The 25,959-nt window shown below is 43.9% G+C and overlaps 1 protein-coding gene across 2 annotated transcripts in view; it reads right to left on the bottom strand.

Annotated features, from left to right (window-relative positions):
- HECW1 (HECT, C2 and WW domain containing E3 ubiquitin protein ligase 1) overlaps positions 1-25,959 on the bottom strand; it is a gene marked incomplete at both ends in the record, with an annotated part of 142,369 nt that overhangs the window by 92,276 nt on the left and 24,134 nt on the right. Inside the window, one exon of one of the 2 annotated variants that reach the window (XM_079785985.1) lies at positions 7,597-7,641. The exons of the other annotated variant lie outside the window; for it this stretch is intronic. Within the exon in view, the coding sequence (XP_079642111.1) occupies positions 7,597-7,623 (27 nt within the window). Of the gene's footprint in view, positions 1-7,596; positions 7,642-25,959 lie in introns of those variants that run through there. 2 annotated transcript variants of the gene reach the window in all.

The following is a 25,959-nucleotide window of genomic DNA, read 5'->3' as shown; positions in this document are numbered from 1 at the left end:
GAGGAAAGCCGTATGCAAAGAAGGAAGATAAAAAAGGGAAGGCTCTGTTGTAGGCAATGCTGCTTTTAGAGCAGTAGCTTTTATTTAATCACTCCCTTGGTACACATTAGCCTAATGTATCACTTGTTAATTATTCCAGTATTTCACTGTGATATTATTAATCAGGAGAAAGGATGTTGGTGCTCATATTTTACTCTACTGCATTCTAACTTGGTTCAAACTAATTCTTCCTTTTTACAGTGCTCAGTAGACCTCTTATGCCACACACATAGCCTTATGACCAACATACTAACTCTTCACATTTACTATTTTGGGTAGTATGATAAAGCAAATAGCCAGTCATTATCCTTCTCCTTAAATACTCTCAAAATATTTATGATGGCCTACCATGGACCTAGAAGGTACAATAACTTGAAAAGAAATTTCTCATAGAAAAGAGTAAAAATGTACCTATCTAATAATAGGAAATGATTTGTAAGGTAATGAGAAGTACACTTTAAAAATTAAAAAGTGCACTAGAAAAGCCATGTGTTAACTTGTTTTATTTTTATACCTATTCATATGAAATAATAAGGTCAGATTCTCGAAAGCAGATGGCATCAATTTTTATAATAAGGAAGAGAAATCTTCCTCTCGTAATTAACTATAATTCATATTTCAGTTCCCAAGTAAGCATCCCTTCCTCAAAGGACCCTCTTTACATGTGCTCAGAAGCTGCATTCTTTTCCTTCAGAATACTCATATCGGCTACGACTTGAGTGACTTTTCTTCTTCACTAGATTGAAAGCCTGGAAATTGGGCTCTCACCATTTTCCCCCTGCACCCAGCACAGCATCTGACCCAGTGTAGCCATTTCATAAATATATCAGTGAGTAACATACGTTAAATAGTACATATTTGTTGAATAAATCTGTATGCAATGGAGGCTAGAGCTCTCAAAATAAGGTAACCTGAAATAGTACTTGACTTCTCAATTGTTTTTATTTCAAACTCTTTTGCTTAGAAGTAAATTAATAAGCAACTTGGATCACATTAGGCACACCTACTGAGGTTTTAGATGCTCTGATTCTTAAATAATATAGAGTTAGGGTTCTCATTTTTAATTTATTATATTGATTAACTAGAACATTGTGCTTCCCCCTCTGGAATTATAATATACTTTTTTAATACATAAATGCAATAAAAAAAGGAATGGATTACTAGTATAAGTGTACAGAGATGCCATTGGGCAGCCCAGTGAGGAACGACAAAGTGATTCGAGAGAAAGTGATTAAATACCCCTTCCTCTAGTGACACCAAAGAGTCTTAGAGCTATAAATGATCATGTTGGAGGCAAGTTTAGATAACAATTACAGCTCATTCTGTGGTTTTCAAGTACAGAGGGGCCATTTCGCTAGGAGGTAGGACCAGTGCTGAAAGAAAAGAGAGGAGAGATAATAATTCAACAGAGGTGGACTTAAGAAGTCCTGCTGCTCACACATTTTCATATATGATAATCCAAGGGAGCTGGAGAGCTGAACCATCTGTAGAAATAAACCAAGATGGAGGAGGCAAGGTAGTTTTTGTTGAGGTTTCTGTGAGTATGGTGTCAGTGGATTGCATATTGACTTAATGCTTTCTTATACCTTCTGCTAAACTCCTTAACATAACTTTCCAGTAAGAGTGTTTGTCTAGAACAGTGATGGGCAACCTTTTGAGCTTGGTGTGTCAAACTTTGCCAAAAAACTGAGCATAACTCGGGTAGTGTGTCACTTTGAGGAAAAAACATTATTTCGCAAATGTTTCATCCTCGGCATGCAGCCGCCTCAGTGGCCGCGTGTCATCAGAAATGGCCATGCGTGTCAGCGCTGACATGCGTGTCATAGGTTCACCATCACTGGTCTAGAATGTCAGATATTTTCAAGAGGGCTGGGCAAGCAAAATATTGTTTCCTGGCAATCCTATATAATAAAAGCCTAATATGCTAAGTGTCTGGTCATCCGTTCAACTAATCAAAGCATGATATGCTAATGATATGCTAAGACTGCTCAACCACTCGCTATGATGGGCACTTACAGGGAGGATCGGGCCCAAGCCAGCAGGCAGACATCCCCCAAGGGGTTCCATACTGCGAGAGGGTGCAGGCCGGGTTAAGGACCCCCCTCTCCCCCAATGCATGAATTTTTGCACTGGGCCTCTAGTACATATATAAGTAAAGCTCATACTTCCATAACAAGGATATAATTTATGCATATCTAATTGGTGTGCAAATAGAGACTGCATCATTATCAATACTACCATCATCATAATCTTCATTATTATTATTATCATCATCATCTCTACTGATGTTGAGCAATTACTATGTATCAGGCATGTGGCAGCCCAGTGCCTGATAATTTTTAAAGTGTACTTTCCCTCCATGCTACCTACCATTAAATTCTCTAAAAAACCCAAGTGCCTGCTCTGTTATTATCCTTATTTGGGAAAGGGGAATTCATAGCTCCATGCAGTTGCCAGTGGTGTCCATCAAAATGACTGAATAAAATGCAGATGCCTGGGTCTCACCAGAAAGCTACTGAACCAGGGTCTCTAATGGTGGCTAAGTGGTTAGAGCATCAGCCCACACACTGAAGTGTCACAGGTTCAATACCCAGTCAAGGGCACATATCTAGGTTGCAGGTTCCATCCCTGGCCCCTATGGGAGGCAACCAATCAATGTGTCTCTCACTTCAATCTCTCTCTCTCTCTCTCTCTCTCTCTCTCTCTCTCTCTCTCCTTCCCTGTCCCCCTCTTTTCCCCTTTTTCTAAAAATCAATGGGAAAAATATCCTCAGGTGAGGATTAACAAAACAAAAAAAGAAAGAAAGAAGGTGTAGCTAAGCAAGCAGACCCAGGACCCATATATGCTGACACAGTCTGTACTGAGACCACAATAAAACATTAGTGATGCCGTGTTCTCTAAGAATTCTGCACAATGCAAATGGGCATGGGGCAGGGGGTGCAAAGATTGCTAGGGGACCCTAGTTCTTGTTGAAAAAGAAAATTATGGTCTCTAAATACGGTACTACCAAGGAAATGAGGCATCTCATCTGTGGCTGTATATTAAGCTGGCACTCCTTTGACTGAAAAAGAAAATCACTTACTCTACACTACTCAAGTAAGCAAAACTCAAAACAGTTAGCTACACACATACACACTTTTACCACCTGCTGTCTGAAGAAAATATCTGTGTAATGTGCGTGCCCTATTTTAAACTAATCTTTGTATTGCACACAAAGCATCCTTCTTGTACCTGTGTTCCTTTCTAGAGTTGAGTCTGCAAAGGGACTAGAAATACATTTCCCTTTAAGTGAGGGAAAAAAATACTTTTAAAAGACAGTCCAGACCTTTTATAAAAGCACTTACTTTGAAAGAACAGGACAGATTATGTATTCAAACAAGACACCTTCTAAAGAACGTAGCAGAAAGATGTTCAAAGCAAATGTGCTTATAGCGCTGGTCCTGCTGGGCATGGTTAATAGAAAGAGTAGACGCTCAGTCGCTGGTCCTCGGGGCTGCTGCGCCAGGATGACGCTCACAACAGTTATTGTGTTATCACTTTTAGTTTGGAAGACTTAAGCAAGAACACAAAAGTTACAAAAACCATAGATTTCCTTTATTATACAGGGTTTGGGGTCAAGGAGAAGGAACTGACCAGGAACATTCTGTATCAGGAGGGAGGTGTGCAGTCATGAGCGGACAGGAGCTGAGTGGATCCCCCTGAGGCCTGCTGTTTCTTCCTGGCTGATCTTGAATGACCCACAGCCTCTCAGGCCTCACTTTCCATATGAGAAGTTTTAAAGATCCCTCAACTCTTAATGCCCTATTCTTTCAAGCCCTGCCACCTAGCACATGCTCGGATAGACAGAAATCTAATGAGCCATGTTTTTGTCCTAATTTTTTCCCTTCCCTTCCCTCCAGCCACAAAAGGTAGTCAATTCTGGCAAAAAAACACATCTTACTTCTGCCTCCCTACCCCAGAGGCTTTTGATCAAATTCTGAAAAACCCCGAAGAACTGATTTGCTAAATTCTTTGGAGAACGTGCTAGACATAGAGATGAGCTGCTCAGATGCCCTTTAAGGTGTGGTCATGGTTAGGGTGCCTTGAGTTAGGTGGGCCTGTCTGCTCCTACCTAGCACAGCTGTCTCTGAACAGGCAAGTTTGCTCCTGGGGCCAATTGTACTGGAAGAAAGTCTGTTAGGCTGCAATTCCTGGCAGAATTCTACTTCCTCCTTTTTTTTTTTTTTTTTATCACAGGTGTTACTTCCCTCTAGTACAACCAGAATCTAAGTCTGACAGACACAGAAATGCTAATCATTGTTAACACAGAAGTCCTAATGTTTGTTTATTTTTCCAAAACACGATCTTTGGCAGGCTTCAGGAAACCCATCTTCGAGCAAGAAGATACTCCTCTTTGTAGAAGAAAGATCTAGAGTATAGATTTCTCTTCAATTCTCTTAGTCACAGACACTGTGGACAAAAAGGGGCCACATACTAAGCCTGACAAGCTCAGGGGAGAGCTGCATGTCAGCCTTACAAACTCAGAGACCTAAAGTGACCACACAGAATGCTCTGAAATGAAAACTTTCTAATTAAAAGCAGCTCAGGTGGGTATTGCTTATTCCAGTGGTACCCAAGAACCCCACTCACACTCTCCGATAACACAAGAAATTGTGGTTATGCTCCTATTTTACAAACTATATCCTTTGGGAGCATCAGTTGTGATCTCAGTCCTCTCTCTCCCATTAATCAGGCAGAGATCACTCACATAAATTTTCAGGTATAGCTGGCAGTTAGATAAGATCAGAGCAAGGACCATAGGCCAGTAACAGAAGGTCACCAGGGTGCCTAGCAATGGGCAAAACTGGGAAAACAAAAACATTTCCCCAAGGGTAATCTTTCCTCCCTAGCATATCGGTGGTGATGTGCTTTAGACCCCCTGCTCTTTCTTCCCCAGAGATAACATCTAGGCCTCCATTGTGTGTCAGCTCCAGGCTCTGAAAAGCAGCAAAACCAAACAGTCCCACGGCTGACCACAGGACCAGCTTCATTAAAGAATGACCCTCTGTCCTGGGGCAGACCAATCAGTGGAGACCATGACCCTGAAAGGACACACTGGAAAGCTGCTGAATATTCTATTGCGATCCTCCCCTAGGACCTCTCCTAAAAGTTCTACCATTAAAAGCCCTTAGAACAAAAGGCCCCAGTGCTCTCCCTCCCAGGGGTCTGTGTGAGGGTAGAACACTAACAGTTTTCCCTTCTTCTTCTTCTTCCCACCAGGCAGGTGAACTTTACCTTTTCTCCTAAGCTTCAAAGACCCTTCTCTTGGCTCTATAACTTGTTTCTTGACCTCACTTCTTTTACCTCCGTGCTTTCCTAAATAAATATTCCCTTATAGTTTGAGTCTTGGCTCTGAATTCTTTCCTAGCTAGACCTCAGGCCCCAAAGTTGCTGAACTGAGGTCCAGTCTGACCCCACGGGTCTAACACCTGGTGCCATTCTTGCTGCTGGCAACAGAGGGAGAATATCCAGCCACTGCATTTCCTGGATCACTGAATGAATTGCTTCAAGTGATCTGTAAACACATTTAGCTTTGGGGTTATATCCAAGGAGTCTTATTAGAGGTGGGGCTTGTATCTGAAGACACACATGAACTGAGATTCTCTAGGACAGTGGTTGGCAAACTCATTAGTCAACAGAGCCAAATATTAACAGTACAACGATTGAAATTTCCTTTGATAGCCAAATTTTTTAAACTTCAACTTCTTCTAACGCCACTTCTTCAAAATAGACTTGCCCAGGCCATGGTATTTTGTGGAAGAGCCACACTCAAGGGGCCAAAGAGCCGCATGTGGCTTGCAAGCCGCAGTTTGCCGACCATGGCTCTAGGACTTGGGACTTTCTAAGGATACCAGTCCTAGAAAGAGGAGAGGAGGGGCATTCTCCTGGAATGTCCAATGCACCCACAAAAGGAAATACTTGGTTGTTTTAAGGACTTCTCACTGTATTGTTAAAGTCAAAGAGAAAATTCAGGAGTCCCAGGAGAATGTAAACAGCTGAGGGTGCTGTGTGTTGGGGGAAATGCTTTCTTAGCAATAATCAAGCTTTCACCAAACGGAGAGGACGATGGGGAGGAATCAAGACTCTGCTGCCAGCACAACAAATGAAGAAAAGGGGCATTTAGCCGAAACCGGTTTGGCTCAGTGGATAGAGCGTCGGCCTGCGGACTGAAAGGTCCCAGGTTCGATCCCGGTCAAGGGCATGTACCTTGGTTGCGGGCACATCCCCAGTAGGGGGTGTGCAGGAGGCGGCTGATCGCTGTTTCTAACTCTCTATCCCTCTCCCTTCCTCTCTGTAAAAAATCAATAAAATATATTTTTTAAAAAGAAAAAAAGAAAAGGGGCATTTAAAATTACTGAACTGTGACTGTCCCTGGACATTTGGCAGCAAATGACTAAGTACTAATTTAATGCTTCTTGAATAAAACACACAAAGTGCTCATTCTCTAAGTTACTGTAAACTTATCCATTAAGAAAGCTCTCATCTGGGCGGGTTGGAAGCAGTGGCCTGTGGTGTAAGAGAAGACCTGAGCTTGAGGGTTGCTCACCCTTCTGTGAGCTGATGGATGCCAAGACCCTCATTGAACACCTCCGGGCTCCCTTGTCCTCACTGCAGAGTTATTTCAGGGATTAACTGGGTACACATGTGGATGTGCTCAGTAAATCTGCAAAGTGCTATGCAGGTGTAAACTTTTATTTATTTTTTAAACAAAAGCCTCATTTAAGGATTGGCTGAATGCATATTCCCAGGGCAATGCGAGGGCCCTATGGACGGGGATTCCAGCTCAGACAGACAGCCTCATTCGAATACCTGCTCCTTATACACCAGACACTTTGGAGCAGTGACTTCGCCCTCCATGGCTCAGTTCCCTTATAGGTAAGGTAGGAACAATGGTCATACCCATGACTTCAGCTTGTGGTGAGTAAAAAAGGAACTCACCCAGGAAAAGCATCCAACACAAATCATGATTTGTGGGGCTATCCCTAGAAGTTGTAGAACTTGTGAAATATGGAAAGGAGTGGACTTGGAGGGATGTCTGAGGGAAGCTGGGAAAGCCCCTCCTGGGAGAGCCACCAACTGCAAGAGGCCCTTCTAATGAACTGGCAACCTTCCCTGGGGCCTGCCAGGAAAGATCGCTGCTCTTGTCTCCAGGTGTATTTCTGTGTGTCCATATTTACTGTAAGGTAATTAACCACAGGCCAGCAAAGCTCCCAGCTGGCATTTGGGGAGGACCATCATAGAGTGTTTTTTTTCCAGGTATAAATACACTTTTCACAACTGTACATTCACATCACACAAGAGCAGTTGTCATGCAAAGAAAATTATCTTAAAATGGAGCACAGTTGAGTTTGGGGTTGATGAAGGTGATGGATCTCAAATGTCAGGACTGCACTTGAAAGAATCTCTGGGCTGGGTAACCACACTAAGCTGTGGACTGAGGCACATTCCATTATGAGTGGAGTGGGTTTATAATGGAATGACATGGATGGGTTCTTATAATCAGAAAAACACACTGACCTTCACACTACACAGGTGCAGCAGCATAATGACCCACCACGTGTATGCGCATCAATTCCTGGGGAAAATCCAATGAGGTTAACTCAGTGTGTATCCCAAGCAAACAGAATCAGTGACATTACCCACATGAAGAACTTGGTGCCCCCACACCCAACCAAGATACCTGTCCTGGGCAACCAACATGTAAGAAGAAAAATTACATGAGGGTGATACCTACTTTAATAAATGGACAAAATGTAGCAAGCAACATATTTTGTGCCATTCGTGAATAAATTTTTTTTAATCCTCGCCTGAGGACATGCTTAGAGAGAGGAAGGGGGGGGGAGAGAGAGAGAGAGAGAGAGAGAGAGAGAGAGAGAGAGAGAGAGAGAGGAAACATCAATTAGTTGCCTTCCATATGTGCCCCAACCAGGGATTGAACCCACAAACCAGGTATGTGCCTTGATCAGGAATCAAACTGGCAATCCTTTGGTGCACCAACTGAGCCACTCTGGCTGGGCATGAATAATATGATTCGGATTGTAAAATTTAACTTTAAGGAGTAAGAATCATGAGCCTACATTTTTTTTTTCTTTTCAGGAAACCAAGATTTGGTATGGTATCTTTGGAGAGGGAAAGTTCTGTGTTTGAGAAAACTAAAAAAATCCTCAGGTATGCTCCACTCATAAGACCTCTTCAACCACAATGAAATTGGATCTATAGTTAAACTGCTGAAAATATCATTGACTCATCTTGGTGCCTTTCTCACTTAGAAATGTACTCAGATGTGTAAGACTGAAGACGGAGCACCATCACCTTACATGTAGAGTCTAGCAGAGTAGTACACCAAATGGCAATCATTGATCACAGCCTTTTAGGACACAGAAACCTTGTCAAAATGTAGACCTTGAACATAAAGATGCCAGGCACAAGAAAATTGCTGAAGGTATTTTATCAGGGTCCTCTTAATCCAAGTATCACTTTAGTTTATGAATATTTATTCTGATTTTATAACCTCATCTTCCTCTGAAGTTAAAGTTGCTATAAAAGTAATCAATATGGTCTTATTCCAGAATGAAATAATATATGATGTAAGGTTTTCAGACCCCCAGGGAAACCTGAAGTTTTGCTGACAAATGAGTTCATGTGAGAAATGAATCAATCACAAGCTTGCACTCTGAGTGCATAGATTAGGGTCCCATCCCTGGTGTAAGCAAATTTGAAGAGGGGAGAGGGGAGAGAGAGAGAGAGAGAGAGAGAGAGAGAGAGAGAGAGAGAGAGTTTGACCTCCATATACTCAGACTCTGCTCTGTGCCATCTCCATGCTGGGTGCTGCTTGGCTTCTTAGTGATGAGGAAACTGCCTGGCGGTCCCTCCTTAAGGCCCCTTTCCCTGTCATGACCACTGGCCTCCCAGAAGCACCCCAGGAGGCCCAGCTCTGCTCCATTTGCTGGAGGTCCTCAGATCTTCATATGTTCACACTAGGGGCCTGTATTCCTGCCCATGACCTCAATTACTATCCAAATATTGATAACTCCCAATTTCTGTGACAGCTTCAAGCTCTCATCTGATGTCCAAAACTTAGCACTGAGAATACTGGTGTAAATTGTTTTCTTACAGTTTTTTAACTGTTTAACTGAAAAACATGATGCTGGCAATGAAGAATGAGAGCGGAAGCAGTAGTGGAGACTATTAAAAAATGACCAGTGTCCAACAGGATCCAGCTCTAGGGGATCCAAGATGACGGTGCAGTCGGTGGAAGCTACACTCACCTCCTCCCAGGACCAAATGAAATTACAACTAAATTATAAAACAATCATCCTAAATAACCACCTGAAGACTAGCCGAAGGGAAGTCTTATAACCAAGGATTTATAGAAGATGCCACATTGAGACTCGTAGAAAAGGCAGAGATGCAAAAAGTGCTGGCCCTGCTCCCATGGGCAGTGGCTGCCGTTCTGAGGGATATCTCACCTGCAGGGGTTTTCCCCTGAGAAATGCAGGGGCTAAACCTCAAGCCAGGCTCCCCATCCCAGAGCACCAGAGCTAGGAAGAGGAGGTCACATAATAACTGTGAAAAGCAGCAGAGTTTCTGTCCGCCAGGGAGAGATCGAGTCCCCTAGAAATATAGGCAAATACTTAAAGGGCAAAAACACAACATTTAGTCTGCAGCCACTCACTCTGGGCTCTGGCGGAGGGAAGGTAGAGTGGAATAGAGTCGTGTGAAGAGTTTGGGGTTTCTGGATCTGGGGAAGGAGCTGAAGGGCAAGCGCCAGGATCCCTGTGCTAAGTCGTATTCCCATAGGGTAAACACACTATTTCTTAGCTAGAGCAATCCCCTCCCTGTGGCATCAGGCTGGGGGAAAGCAATAGCCCCCACTTCTGGACTCCTTCTCACCCCACCCAATGGAACTTACACCTTGCTGAGGGGTAAAGCCAGAGGCTCTTCCAATCACCGAGCCTAACAGACAGCCAGCAGGCAAAGCTAGACTGGGGTGGACCTCAAGGTGCTTTGGGACTTTTGTTGACCTACCACTGGGTTCAGGGCTGGTAAAAGCCAGCCTTTGTGCATAGCTTGATTGTTCATGCACAACCCAGGTGCAGCAGAGGCAACAACAAGCAGTGGATCGCTTGTAGCTCCAAACAGCTTGCTGAGGGGGAGTCACAGGAAGCATTTTATATTGGCCTGCACCAGAGTCCACCCCAAGAGGCCCAGAACCAACACACCCAGTGGCCTACTTCAGACAACAGCAGAGCAGGATCCAATAAGCTTAGCAAGCAGCTTATTATATATATAACATATACATATACATATACATCAGCAGGCATCAAACCCTGCTGCAGTCAGCACCTGCACAGAAGCTCACACACTGCGGTTAGGGTTGAGCCTTATAGTCAGCCAGCCTGAGGGTCAATCCCACACACAAACAGGCCAATGGCAAACAAAACTCAATTACAACGGAAGGGCCAAAGTAACCCACATAAGGGACACTACCAGAGCACCCAGCTCAGGTGAACAAGACACTGCACCACTGGACCCCACAAGACACCTACTGTATTAGGACACCCAACAAAGACTGGGAGTAATAGACGAGCTGCCGAATACATAGAAACAAACACAAAGAAGCAGCCAAAAAGAAGACTGTGTTCTATTTGAGCTGCTTTTGGGGCAGAGCAAATATTAACCATTTTAAATCATTCTTTGCTTACTGTCCACAGACAGCACAGAAGAGACATTTTGATAACACTTCTATTTGTCAATGAGGTAGTTGAAACAAAAACTTTGGGCATCCTGCAATAAGGAAACAAAATTCTCTAGATGTGTTTTTATTATTGTGAACTGACCATCTTGTTCCATAAGCCCCCCAAAAAAGCTCTAAAGACTGAAAGCAAATGGGAGAAACTGACTTGGGGAGGGTGTGAAGTGGTGGCTGGGGACTTGAGTTCTGCTCATCCCAGTATCTAAGGGATGCATTTTGAAGAACTGGGGTAAATCTGACCTCCAAACTTTCAAAAGAAAAAGATTAATATTTTTCTGCAACACAACCTGGCCACAATATAAACTAGATAAGGCGTCCTCAAACTACGGCCCGCGGGCCACATGCGGGTGTTTTTGCCGTTTTGTTTTTTTACTTCAAAATAAGATATGTGCAGTGTGCATAGGAATTTGTTCATAGTTTTTTTTTAAACTATAGTCCGGCCCTCCAACGGTCTGAGGGACAGTGAACTGGCCCCCTGTTTAAAAAGTTTGAGGACCCCTGAGCTAGAGGATAGAGAAAAATAGCCTGAAAACAGCAGTCTAAATTACAATGAAATTTTACAACTTGATTTATTCTGTCGCTGATAGGGCAAGTGGACAGAAGTGTCCTATGTCCAAGCCTTCATGGCTCTACAAAATGACCCTAGCCTATGTAAGCATTGCCACATAGACCCCGCCATGCTTGCTGTAATGACCCATGGTCCCAACCCCCCCTTAAAGGATCAGATAGCCCCACCAGGAGTTCCTAAGGCAACAGCCCCTGAACCAACACCACCTTCCTCTTCAGGGAGCCAAGCCCCTCCATAACTGGGAATCTCACCCAAGGCCACAGGATCCTAGGGAGTAATTAGAGTACAAGTCCCCTTTACTCTGCAAGATTTAATGACAATCAAGGAGAAGGTAGAAAGCTTCACAGATGACCCTGACATATTTATAAATCGAGAAAAATCACCCCAACTTTTAGTTTAACGTCTAGAGGCAGTAATTTCCTTCTACACGAGGCATTAACTGGCTTAGAGAGGGATTTGGTCTGCAGAATTGGAATGGAATATGCGACTGGTTTAAATGCTGAAAATCCAGACTATGCCTTGGGAAATTAGGCTATCCCTTGGGATGATCCAAACTGGGACTAAAGTTCTGGTAAAGGAATATGGTGTCAGGACCACATGTTACATTGTTTACTTCAGGGATTGAAGGGACCAAGGAAGAAACCAGTCAATTACAATAAATTGGCCGTGATTGACCAGGGGCCTCAGAAAAATCCTATAGCCCGTGTAGAAAGTCTGAGAAAGGCAATTGTTAACTTCACAGACTTAGATGCCAGTGACCCCCTGGCAGGGCCCATAGTGCTGAAGAACAAATTTATAACCCCAATCTGCTCCAGACTTGGGAAGGAAGTTACGGAAGTTGGACACGGGTCCTTCCATCAATAGTTTAACTACAGCCAACATGGTTTTTTTTACAATCGAGACCAAGAGGAGGCGGAGGGGGCCTAGACAAAGGAGGAATGCAAGAAAAAAAATTCAGGGACAATTATTAGTTGCATTACAGGGACACCAGCCACAGCAGGGAAAGCCCCACCAAGGCTCAGGCCAGAGACAAATAGGCCCTCCTGCTATTTGTCACCGATGCAGGAAGCCTGGGCATTAGAGATCAGAATGCCCACAGAAAGCCGCTGGCGTACCTAGCAAGCCCCGCTCCCTATGTAACAAGATCGGTTATTGGAAACGGACTGCCCTGAGGGCCAGAAGGCCTCTGAGTCCAATTCCCACCCCTTAATGGCCTAGGATTGATGGGGCCCTCAGACTCCACTGGCTCCTGCTAAAACCATCGACATTTCCGGGAGGAAGCCAAGGGTGACCCTAGATGTGGCAGGGAGGGCCTGTTAACTTCCTTCTTGATATGGGAGCTGCCTACTCTGGGCCAACTTCCTACTCCAGGAAACTTTCCTCATCAACCAGGCAATCGGAGTGGAGGGAAACTGTCCTCAAATGGATAGCACCTCCATTGGATTGCCTTTGGGGATGTACCACATTCTTACATTCATTTCTAATAATACCTGAATGCCCCATCCCCTTGTCAATTTTAACGTGAGAAACATTAACCAAAATGAGAACTAGTATAATATTCTCTGTTCCTGGAGAAATAGTAAATCTCCTAATATTAGAACCAACAAATAAGAAAAGCCATAAGGAAGACCTAGACATAGACATAGACTCATAGGTCTGGGCAGCAGGAATACAAACAAGGTTGGGCTAAATATACCAAACCTGTCATAATTACATTAAAATATACTACCAAATATCCTATTAATTCTAAGGCAAGAGAGGCCTATAAAAATTATATCCTTGAATTTGGGCCTTTTTTTAATCACCAGCAATGCTCCCAATAACACTCCTATTCTACCTATACAGAAGAAAGATGGGAAATATCAGCTTGTCCAGGACCTAAGTATAATTAATGAGGCATTAAATCTTATCCACCCTGTGATTCCAAATCCCAATACTATTCTCAGCAGAGTACCATCAGGAACACAATGGTTTTCAGTACTAGATTTAAAAGATGCCTTTATCTGTATCCCATTAGATCCAGCTTGTCAATTTTTATTTGCCTTTGAATGGACAGACATTCAGGGGTTTCAGCAGCAACTTACTTGGACTGTCCAATTTCAAGGCTTCAGAGATAGCCCCCATCTCTTAGGCTAAGCCTTAGCAGAGGATTTAAAGAACCTATCACTAGAGGCGGTTGAATAGATCTTATAGTATGTTGATGATCTTCTAATTTGTTCTCCCACCAAAGAATTTGGGGGAAAGTATTTAAAACAGACTTTAAACTTCTTGGCAGAAGGGGATATAAAGTTTCCAAAGAAAAGGCACAACTTGTGCAACAAAAAGTAAAGCACTTAGGTCTAACCTGGACACCTGGAGAAAGAATTCTATCCCAAGAAAGAATACAAGCTATCCAAAGTGCACCCAGGCCCACCATGCAAGACAACTGAGGGCCTTTTTAGGAATAACAGGATACTGTACACTTTGGATCTTGGGGTATGGAGAAAAAGCCAATCTCTATATATAAAAGCCTAAGTGACCATCACAACCAAAAAAACCTAACAGACGATTGAACAGGCTGCATGGGGAGACCAGGCCGGCAGGGATTTAGTGAGGGCTGACCAAACGACTGAGCAGCAGGCTGTGTGGGGCAACCAGGCCGCAGGGGGGTTAGTGAGGGCCGGCCAAATGGTTGAGCAGTGGGCTGTGTGGGGTGACCAGGCCGCAGGGGGGTTAGTGAGGGCCGGCCAAACGGTTGAGCAGCGGGCTGTGTGGGGTGACCAGGCCGCAGGGGGGTTAGTGAGGGTTGACCAAACGACTGAACAGAGGGCTGTGTGAGGTGACCAGGCCGGCAGGGGAAGCAGTTAGGGGTGACCAGGCTGGCAGGGAAGGGGCAGTGAGGAGCGACCAGGTTGGCAGAGGGGGACAGTTAGGGGTGACCAGGCTGACAGGAAGGGGGCAGTTGGGGGCAACCAGGCTGGCAGGGGGGGCAGTTAGGAGTGACCAGGCCAGCAGGGGAGGGGCAGTGAGGGGTGACCAGGCCAGGCCAACAGAGGGGGGCAGTGAGGGGCAACCAGGCTGGCGGGGGGACAGTTGGGGGTGACCAGGCCATCAGGGGCAGCAGTTAGGGGTGATCAGACAGGCAAGCAGGTGAGCAGTTAGGAACCAGTGGTCTCGGATTGTGAGAGGAATGTCCGACCTAAACTGGCAGTAGGACATCCCCCAAGGGGTCCTGCATTGGAGAGGGTGCAGGCTGGGCTGAATGGACGACCCCTCCCCCATGCATGAATTTTGTGCACTGGGCCTCTAGTCCCATATATAATGTCCTATGGGGAGATAGCATAATATAGAAAAAAGAACAGAAAATGGCCTTTATAGAGCCAAAGGAAGCCTTACTGCAGGTACCTGCCCTGGGCATACCTAACGCTGAAAAGCCTTTTCATCTCTATATCACAGAAAGGGAGGAGTTAGCAATAGGAGTCCTTACCCAAGCTTTAGGTCCAACTAAGAGACCTGTAGGATACCTATCTAAGCAGTTGGATTCAGTGGCAAGAGGATGGCTGCATTGTTTAAGGGTTATTACAGTGGCAGCTGTATTAATAGAAGCCCTAAAAATAATTCTAGGCCAGGAAATTATGCTATATACCTCATATTAGATGAACTCTGACCTAAATCTCAAGGGACCTCATTGGCTAACAACCGCCTATTGAAATATCAGCTAATACTATTAGAAAACCCACAAATAAAAATTAGACCCTATTCTACATTAGATCCAGCAACCTTAATGCCAACCCCAGATCTGGAAATGTCCCCTGGTTGCTGTGAAATAATAGAACAACATGTGCCACCTGAGAAGATCTTAAGGATGAACCTCATTTAAATCCTGATAACATATTGTTCTCAGATGGCAGCTATATGCGGGATGGAACCCACTATGGGGGATATGAAATTGTTTCTCTTCACCAAACTATAAAAACTAAGGCTCCAACATCTGGAACCTCAGCCCAATTGGCAGAACTGATTACATTAACCAGGACTCTGGAATTGGGCAGGAACAAGAGATTAATCAGTATACACTGATTCCAAATAAGCCTTTTTGGTCTGACATGCTCACGCTGCCATCTGAAAAGAAAGAGGGTTCTTAAGAGCTAAAAATAGCCCCATAAAATATGGAACACAAATTTTAAAACTACTCGAGGCTGTACATCTCTCTAAAGAAACAGCAGTGGTCCATTGCAAAGCACACCAGAAAGGAAACACTGATAGGGCAACAGATTAGCAGACCAGATTGCAAAGAATATAGCCTCAAACAAGGAAAATAAGCCCTCAACAGGGGCCTTAATGCCAACAATTATCATAAAAAGACTATCAACCCCGATATACTCAAGATGAAATAAATTGAGCCGAGCAGAAAGGTTATAACCAAGTTAAAGGAAAATGGTACCAATTAGGAAACCTTATACATCTTCCCAAAATTATTCAATGGAAAGCCCTTAAGGGATTACATGATTCATGCCACTTTGGAAGGGATAAATTAATTCAGACATGCTCACAAAGGTTTACAGAAAGAGGACTAAATAAAACCATCCAGCTGTTCTGTCAGGGATGCCACCTTTGCAACATAAACAACCCAGAAGGGGGTTGTCTGGACAGCCCCCACCTCTTCTGGAACCTGTCCAAAGACGGGGCACATATCCAGGAGAGGATTGGCAATTAGATTTTACCCGAATGTCCATCCTCCCGCCTAGGGAATGAATATTTACTGACAATAATAGACACCTTTACTGGATGGGTAGAGACTTTTCCTACGCCAACACAGAGTCCCCAGGAGGTTGTGAAAGTGCTACTTAGGGAAATAAATCAAGGTTTGGATTGCCATATTCCTTACAAAGTGACAGTGGTCCATTATTGGCCTCCCACATAACCCAGGAGGTCAGCAAAGCTCTAGGCATAAAATGGCATCTATATTCAGCCCTGAGGCTGCAGTCTTCTGGAAAAATAGAAAGGGCCAATCAGAGTCTAAAAAGAACAACAGCAAAGCTCTCAGGAAACTCATCAAAACTAGCTTGACTGCTATGCATTGCCCTATTAAGAATTCTGAGTCTGACCACATTATTAAAATTAAGTCCTTTTGAAAGTTGATATGGAAGACCTTTCCTCTATTCATGTATCACTCTAGATGAGGAATCTCACAAAATAGAACACTTTGTAACTTCCCTGGCCCGCTTTCAAAAAGCCATACAAGAGTTTAGATGGAAGGAACCTCCATCCACCACCAAGCCCCTATGAACCAGGAACATCAGTCCTAATTAAAACTTGGAGGGATGGGTCTACAGCATCCCAATTAGCCCCCATTTGGAAAAGGCCATATACTGCTGTACTTTCTACTCCAATAGCCATCAAGGTACCAGGCGTTACCAGTTGGATATGTCCAACCCAGGTAAAGCCATACTCCCGCTCAGACAAGGGACAAACCATACAACTGTCCTTTAAAACAGAGCTACTTGAAGATTTGAAACTACTTTTCAAGAAGAGGGTTACCTTCCAAGAAAAATCCTCAAAGGATAATTAATAATTATAAAATTAAATATGGAAAGCAACACCCAGATAAGTTCATGTCTCAAATTTTACTATTATTTGTAAATTTCTTTACGCTCTTTTGGAATGACCTCTTATTCATTTGCTGTCTGTCTCAAAATCCCCAGTTCCCCATGGAAAGTGTGCCTAGAATGGCTTTTCCTTGGAGTACTACTCTCCTATATAACCTTTTTCCTCATTTGCATATTTAACTCAGCACGCCAGGCATCCCCTTTTAGGTTTGTTTTAACATTTCCTATGACCACACATAAAATGAAACTTTACAATTTCTTTCTTACCCTCGCTTTCCTTTTCTATTATGTCCCAATAAGTAATACCCAAACACATAACTCCTATACAATTGCCAATATTACTGCTCAGGCTATATGCACACCTGACGGTTGGATATGCTTAAACGCCAAACAAAAGGCTTCTGTCATCCTGGCCACACTCTATGAATGGCCACCACTCCAGCAATGCTGCACACGCATACCCACAATGCATTTCAAATTCAAGCCCATTGGACTTTCACAGCTGCAATAAATAATTAAGTTTGACACCTATACCAGAATCATCTTTCTAACTATCAACCATAAACAAATAGGCCTCCGATCCATGGGCCCATTTTTACAGACCGCTCTGCTAAAACCGTCAAATTCCCTTTATGCATTCAATGCTTCATCAGAAACTACTCAGCCCCATGTTTAGGAAACAGCACAAACATGGGCGGCACTCTCAAGAACAACCACATATATCTCACCACCCTGCTCGAGCTTACTTCAGGACACAGGCTGACTTCACTGTCACTGTCAACGCTCTGGTGCTGGTCGGGCAAAAACTACTTCTGTTTCCATCCAGTAGCTGACTCGTCCTTCCCCAACACAACTGTGTCTCAAACATCTGAGTTCTGCATAAATCGTCCTCAAGGGGCCCCCCGAGGCATTCAACCCCACTACAATCCCATGTGAGGCTCTCATACACAATTCCTCTCACTTTAATATTTAGGGAAGATCCAACACTCTCTTGATTAAAAATGCCAGGGGAAGCATCCCAGGGATTAAATCTGCCTGTAAATCCGGTCTCTTCAGGTAATATAGCAGCACAATTCTTTAGCTGGGGTCATCTCAGAGATCCTGAACTAAGCCGTTGAAAGTGACAGACAAAATCCAGAGGTCACTTTCCTCCAGGTGAGTACTATGCTATACTTCCATGGGACTCGGGGCTACATTATATATGTGGCAAGGAAGCTTACATCCCCTTGCCACCTCAATGACAGGATGATGTCCCTTGGGATATGGCTGACCATATATCTTCATTGCAAATGGATCTACCCCCATGCAGCTCCCTCACAGTGTTAATAAGGTAACCCACAAAAAAGCAGCCCTATTAATTCCCTTGCATGTATTCTTAAGCTTTAGCACTGGGCTCTCTGGAGCCTCAATAGGTAGCACAGCATATGACTCTCTAGGACCTAGAGTCTAGGTCAATCAGCTAAAGAAACCTCCCCAATGCTTAAAGACATTGCCAACACCATAACTAAACTACAACAACGAATTTATTCCCTCACAGCTGTGGTCCTCCAAAACAGAAGGACCTTGGATTTTTTTCACAACAGTCCTAGGGGGAAACCTGCCTATTCCTCCAGGAGGAATGTTGCTATTATATTAACCAATCCCTTCAGGTACAAGAGGATATTAGAAGCCTCATTGCACAGGCCATAGATCTAGAAGACAAATACAAACCCCCTTTTTGGTGGAGTCCCCTCACTTCCACCATCTTCCAATGAATAACTCCCTTTATCCCAATCCTATTAAGACTCTAAATAACTGTAATTTTTGGACTCCAAATTCTAAACGCCCATGTCTCCTTTGTTTCAGATTGAGTATAAGCTATAAGACTTCAACTGATACTGGCTCAAGGATTTCACCCAATCCCAGATATGCCTCCATCCCCCTTGAATAAGCCCATACAACAAAACCCACTAGGTCAGGCTGCACAACGCTTCCACTCCATCCTAACGTATCCACTCCCAGATAGAGAGCAAGGGCCAACTCAACTCTATATCCAAACTCAGCAGGAAGTAGATCCAGAAGTCAGAGCAACATCCTTCAACTTCCCAAATGAATTTGGCCGATATCACTTGAGGGGAGAATGTTAGAGTAGGCACATAGAAAGATATGAAAGGCAGTTGGAGTTTGGAGGGGATACATGTAAGACATGACAAACCAAAACCAGACAATGGAGGCAACAGACCCCTATGTGAGGAGAGAAGATTTAGAGTCCCTCCATGATGGTCAAACAGGTGGCATAAAACCTGAGTGAAGGAGTCTTATAGCTTGAAGGCATTTTTTGAGAAATAGGGGAGGGGGAGACTTACTTAGGGGCACTCCAGCCTAAGGGTATAAATACCCCAAACCCCAATGAAGGGGGGCACTTGGTTTGGTTTCAGCTGGCTGTGTTGTCTACTCTGCAAATAAACGCTCACCTGCTCTTGCTGCTATTCCTTGTCTCTTGTTTGAATTTGTTCCTACAAGAAAACAAGAACTGAGGACACAGAGTGCTGTCTCTGGCCAGAGGCCACCCTGACCACTGCTGACAACATCAACAGCAAGCAGGACATGATACAGTTTGGAGTGAGGAATAAAACAGTTGCAGAAGCTAAAGAAGAAAGAGCGATTTGGAAAGCTGGCTGGAAGAGGGGATTGCTCTAAGACCACCTACTCATGACCTGGGTAACCAGGATTGATAAGGATCCAGCTTCCATATAAGAGATTTCCATGGAGCCTCTAATGGCAAGACTATGTTATAGAGACGGGATTTATCAGGCACTGGAGTATAAACCTCTTCTCTCTGCATCAGAATACTTATGCTGTCATCCAAATCTTACCTGAAATTCTACTTATCAGGATTCATTTACAATAACAGGTATCTGGTGGTGGTAGGTATACTGTGAATCGCGTATATCCTGGGTAACTTAATTTCATCACATTGTTTTCCTAATACACGGGAAGGAGTGCACATCCTCTGGAGGGCAAAGCATAGTCATTGGGTGCCAAGGGAGAAGAAACATCCATACTGAAATTTCACATTGGACTGTCTTTAAGTAAATCAATCCTTCCTTTTCAGAAATGAGATAGCAAAACCTTTATGCCCCGCATAGCCATGCCAGTGGCCCTTTAGTGATACTCTGGCTCTCTTTTAGTCTTTCCTTGATTCAGAGATAAGATTATATTTATGTAATCCAATAACCTAACTTCCTCCTGCTTCTGTCCACACCACCCTGCTCCCTGAGAACGAAGAGGTTAGTGTCCTCTTCTTGAGTCTCAAGATTTACTACTATTTCTCTAGATAAGATACCTCTCTCTCTCCTCCCTGCCTCACCACAGACCCAGGCAGCCAAGGTGTGGCAGAACATTCTTATGATGGCCATTTACATATGAAACCTGGAGTTTGCTGTATTTGTTTATTTTTCCCCCCAGAGAACCCTAGTGTCAGGTTAAATTTTACACAAAACTGGAATATATAAACTAGAGAATCAGGGCACCTTTAGTTGTAGGTGTGGGAGGTCTTTAGGGTTTATCCTTCTCCAGAACTTGAGATTAGGAGCCCAAAACAATAGGTGCTTAAAGGCACAGTTAGAAATTTGACAAGGGCATATGAAACAACTCAGGTAGAAGTGAAATAGTCTAGTTGTTTGTGTTCAACTGCTCATCCAATTCACCCTGAGTTTAAGAAGCATCCATTTCATTGCACACATTGCTTTCTACAGAGCCTCTTCATGCAGCATCCAAAGACTGCTTATAATAAATTTGAGGAAATAAGAGTATGTCTCAACACCATGTATTCCTTTGAGACTCTTATAATGAGGGCAGACTTCTAATTGTCACATTGGTTCCCTATAGGGATCTGTGCCAGTTAAGAGGATTCTGAGTTCTGGGGCAGTGGAAGAGGGTAGGAAGGGCTGAGCCCTAAGCCTCTCATGTCTTATTTGATTACTTATTTAACTCAAACCTAACTTATGTTTATAAAAGTGCATTGAAAATTAAATAATACATTATGTTAAAGTGCATATAACAATAGTTTAATTAGTACATAAGTATAATTTGATCTTGTCTGTATGTATGGGTTTGATGTCAGATACAGACATATGTGAAAGAATGTGTGAAAAAAAAATCCCAGAAGTCTCTAAAGCTGAATGGTGAAAATACTAAGAATTATAGAGTATTTTGTCTGTTTTTAATATAAACGACATATTTTTTTTGTGTCTGTAAAAATCTTGAATCTGCTTAAATATTCACTCATCAGTACTTAAAGCTCATAAACACAAGTAACATTAATTTCAAAAGCTCTCACATGAAATACTCAAAAAGCATTTTACTTTTATTATCTACAAGTGCCACCATACTGAAAAGGATTTCCTGCTATGCAGGGGGACAGCACGCTGAAAGGATAAGAATGCCCAACCCTTGAGAGGATTCTATATTAAATAATTTCAAGCCTGATCACTTATCATTCACAGAAAATTCTTCAAAATTTCATGGTTGTAACTTTTTCTAGGATATGAGCTGAAACTCCCTCCTTTATCCTCCCATTGTTTCTCATGTATCTGTTATAAACCATTGCATTGAATTATTTTTTATGAGACTGTAATTTCCCACTAGGTGGTTTGCATGGAGTTTATAAGCATACTATCCATGGAGCATGGCCAGCACTCAGGGGATTTGCTAAAAACATGATGTCTAAACTTTCAAATGTTCACTCAAACTCTGAGCAAGACCTAAAGAAATACCAGATTTATGTGATTAAAAAAATACGTCTTGAAAGATGAAATTTTATAAAAATAACAGATCAGAACTTAAATGTGTGTGTGTGTTTCACTAGTGATTTTGAGCAGCTAAACACTTAGTGAAAATACATTTCCCATCACCCAGACTAGTTTTGGAACTCCCTATTGTAGAGACATAATCTTCATTCCATATCAAGAAAGCCAGACATTATTTTTAATAAATTCACACACTTATTTTATTTTAAAATTAAAATTTTAGGAAAAAAAGAATCTAATACAAAATACATGGGTTTTTCATTCTTACACTTGTCCATCTAGCCCACCATAGTGTGTCAACTGTCAGCTTTTTGTGAGCAGGTGATATCAAGACATAATGGTCTCACTTTCTCTAAGTTAAAGGATGCTGGTTTCATTAATGTTCCCACTAGCTACCTAATCTTTCCAATATTCTTCTTTCTTCACTGTGTTCCAAAAACAAACAAACAAAAACACTTTTACTGCACATGAGCTGCTCCAACCCTATTATCAGCTGAACACATTATCTGATTTTCTTGGGACTTGTATATTTGTTCTATTCCCACTGGCACCAGAATCAGCTGAGTGATTTTCATCTCTCACTGGCTACTAGCATTTACTTAACAGATTCTTCCTAACCTGCTCTTGGTCATCAAACCAGCTTCCAGGCCTGAATGGTCTGTAACTTAACCTTTTGCACTTGAATGTCGAGTGTGACTCGACACGGTTAGCATCGGTAGCAACTCATATGTCGAGCCACACTCGACACGTAGTTTCACCGCTGGGGGGAAGGGGGATTTTTTGTCTATTTTTCCAGTATCTTTTCTTGTTTTCACTAGCATGAAAGGACAAGTAAAATGTAAATGCCGTCTCAACTGATGCCATCACCTAAGCTTCACCAATGGCATCTTCAAAGGCTATTTGTTTCTAAGACACATCAGTCACGTGAAAAAGGTTAGACCAGTACACTAACTTCCAGGGGTAGATTATTATCCACTAACTTAGAGCAACGTTTAGATGGAAAGCTCCATATAATCACACCTCACCCTAACAAAAAACACAAAGATTGTGTTGTTTGTTCTAACAGAAAAATCAAAGGAGGAAGAAGAGAGACGATTTATATTTGCAAAACATGTGAATGTAAACCAGGTCTTCATGTGGGTGAATGCTTCAAAAAATATCACGCCATGAAAAATTATAGAGATTAAAATTACTCTTTGAATGTATCAATAATCCTCTCTAATAAAATGGTAATATGCAAATTAACCATCACTCCGCTACATAAGCCACACCCACCAGCCAAGCCACGCCCACCAGCCAATCAGGGCGAGTATGCAAATTAACCCCAATCCAAGATGGCTACAGCCACAGAGAGCAAGGTTTCCCAGGTAACAGAGGAAGCCAAGCTTTCCATAGCCGTTGCAGGCCTAAGCCTCCACTCAAGCTACAAAGTTTCAATTATAGAAGGTAAACAAATTCAAACAAATGGCGGCAGAAAGGAGCTTGAGAGAGCAGGCCAGGGTTGCCGGCGGCAACAGGGGAAGCAAAGCTTTCCGCACACCCTGGCCGGGCCCACCTGCTTAAGGCTACAAAGTTTCAATTGTAGAAGGTGAATTAACTGCCACAGAAATGGCTGCCAGAGCCCCAGGCTTGGCTCCGCTCCAGGCTACAAAGTTTCAATTGTAGAAGGAAAATAAATTCCAGATACCAGGGCCTCCCCTTGGGTTGCCAGGGGGCGTGGCTGGCCTGCAAACCACCACAGGCCCCTCGCTCAGGCCGCCCCACACCCCAAGGGAACCCCCACCCTTATCTGTGACACCCTTCAGGGCAAACCAGCTGGCCCCCACCAGTGCACCAGGCCTCTATCCTATCTAATAAAAGAGTACTATGCAGATTGATCATCACTGCAACACACAATATAGCTGCCCCCATGTGGTCAAAGATCCTGCCCCCATGTGGACACAAGATGGCCACCACGAGATGGCCAGCAGGGGAGGGCAGTTGGTAGGCACCCAGCATGCAAGGGAGGGCAGTTGTGAGGGACCAGGCCTGCAAGGGAGGGCAGTTGAGAGGGACCAGGCTTGCAAGGGAGGGCAGTTGGAGGTGATCAACCCTGCAGGAGAGGGCAGTTAGGGGTGACCAGGCTGGCAGAGGAGGGAAGTTGGGGGCAAACAGGCTGGCAGGGGAGCAGTTAAGCATCAACCAGGCTGGCAGCGGAGTGGTTAGGGGGTGATCAGGCTGGCAGGCAGAAGCGGTTAGGGGCAATCAGGAAGGCAGGCAGGCAAGCAGTTGGGAGCCAGCAGTCCTGGAATGTGAGAGGGATGTCCGACTGCCCGTTTAGGCCCGATCCCACCAGGATCAGGCCTAAACGGGCAGTCGGACATCCCTCCAGGAGTCCCAGATTGGAGAGGGTACAGGCTGGGCTGAGGGACAACCCCCTGCCGTGCACGAATTTCGTGCACCGGGCTTCTAGTTTGAAATATAAAAAAATCCAAATAAATAAGTTTGTATGAAAAGAAACTCCAGTTTTTTATTCTACTGCCGCACTTTGTAAAATCTGGGGTATTTAAAAAATTAAATCCCGAGTAGAATAAAGGAATCGAGAAAAAAGCAAGCGAGTGCAAAGGGTTAATATCTTCTCCTCCTCTTTGAGTAAATAATGTAAATTCCCTAAGTATTAACAAGGCCCTTTCAAATGCAGCCTCTGCTACCAGTCTAACTTTGTTTTCCAGCACTGATCTCTACATGTGCGTTCTCCCTTCAGGACCTTTTCCCAAGAAATTTCCAAGGAATCCATAAAAATTAATAAACAGAAACCTCATTTAAAACGGAGTTTGGAAGCTAGAAGAGAGAACTTTCATGAATGTGCCACTCAACACACACTGCTGACTCCAAGAGACAAGTATTGCAGGATAAAAATTATATGATCTTAATCCTACATAATAAAATGGTAATATGTAAATTACCATCACTCCGCTACGCCCACGATTGGGCCAGCAGGAGGCGCAGGGGGCGGGACTCAGGGTGGCCGGGGTAGCTGATTGGGCCAGAAGGACGCTGAGCTCGCGGCGCCTCTGGCGCCGCGAGCTCAGCGTCTGTACCATGGCTGCCAGAGGCTTTCGGAAGGCCTGGGGCGCCTGCGGACAGCCAGCCGGACAGGTCCCCCGCGATCAAAGGCCAAAGCGGGGGACCTGGCCGCCTGTCTGCTCCGGCGCAAGGCCTTTCGAAAGCCTCCGCAGCGCCGGAGGCTTTCGGAAGGCCTGGGGCGCCGGCGGACAGCCAGCCGGACAGGTCCCCCGCGATCAAAGGCCAAAGCGGGGGACCTGGCCGCCTGTCTGCTCCGGCGCAAGGCCTTTCGAAAGCCTCCGCAGCGCCGGAGGCTTTCGGAAGGCCTGGGGCGCCGGCGGACAGCCAGCCGGACAGGTCCCCCGCGATCAAAGGCCAAAGCGGGGGACCTGGCCGCCTGTCTGCTCCGGCGCAAGGCCTTTCGAAAGCCTCCGCAGCGCCGGAGGCTTTCGGAAGGCCTGGGGCGCCGGCGGACAGCCAGCCGGACAGGTCCCCCGCGATCAAAGGCCAAAGCGGGGGACCTGGCCGCCTGTCTGCTCCGGCGCAAGGCCTTTCGAAAGCCTCCGCAGCGCCGGAGGCTTTCGGAAGGCCTGGGGCACAGGCGGACAGCCCGCTGGTGCACCAGGTGCATGATTAAATCATGCACTGGGCCTCTAGTAAATAAATAAATACAAATTTTAAATTGGTAAATTTTATGTGTATTTTACCACAATAAAATATTTTTTAAATTGAGTTCATACTAATATTTCCAGTTTGCAGTTAATGCTCCCAGGTTTTTACTATACCTGTCTGATTGTGTATTTAATATGGTTTCTAATATACTTTATTCCATGATATTTATTATATCATTTCAAAAAATAATATCAATACTATAATAAAGCTACTGAGTAAAGTTTTAAAAAAATTATATGATCTCATCAATATATGCAGAAAAAAACATTTGATAAGATACAACATCCACTTATTATTACAATATTCAATAAAATAGGTATAGAAGGAAAGTACCTCAACATAAGAAACGCCAAACCCTCAGCCGATATTATACTCAATGGTAAAAAAACTAAAAGATTTTCCTCTAAAATCAGGAACAAGACAAGGATGCCCACTCTCATCATTCCTATTCAACATAGTTCT

Source organism: Cnephaeus nilssonii (assembly GCF_951640355.1).
Source record: "Cnephaeus nilssonii genome assembly, chromosome: 12".
NCBI classification, from domain to species: Eukaryota; Metazoa; Chordata; class Mammalia; order Chiroptera; family Vespertilionidae; genus Cnephaeus; species Cnephaeus nilssonii.
Note: the sequence above shows the minus strand (reverse complement) of the source record. Positions and strands in the feature narration are given on the sequence as shown.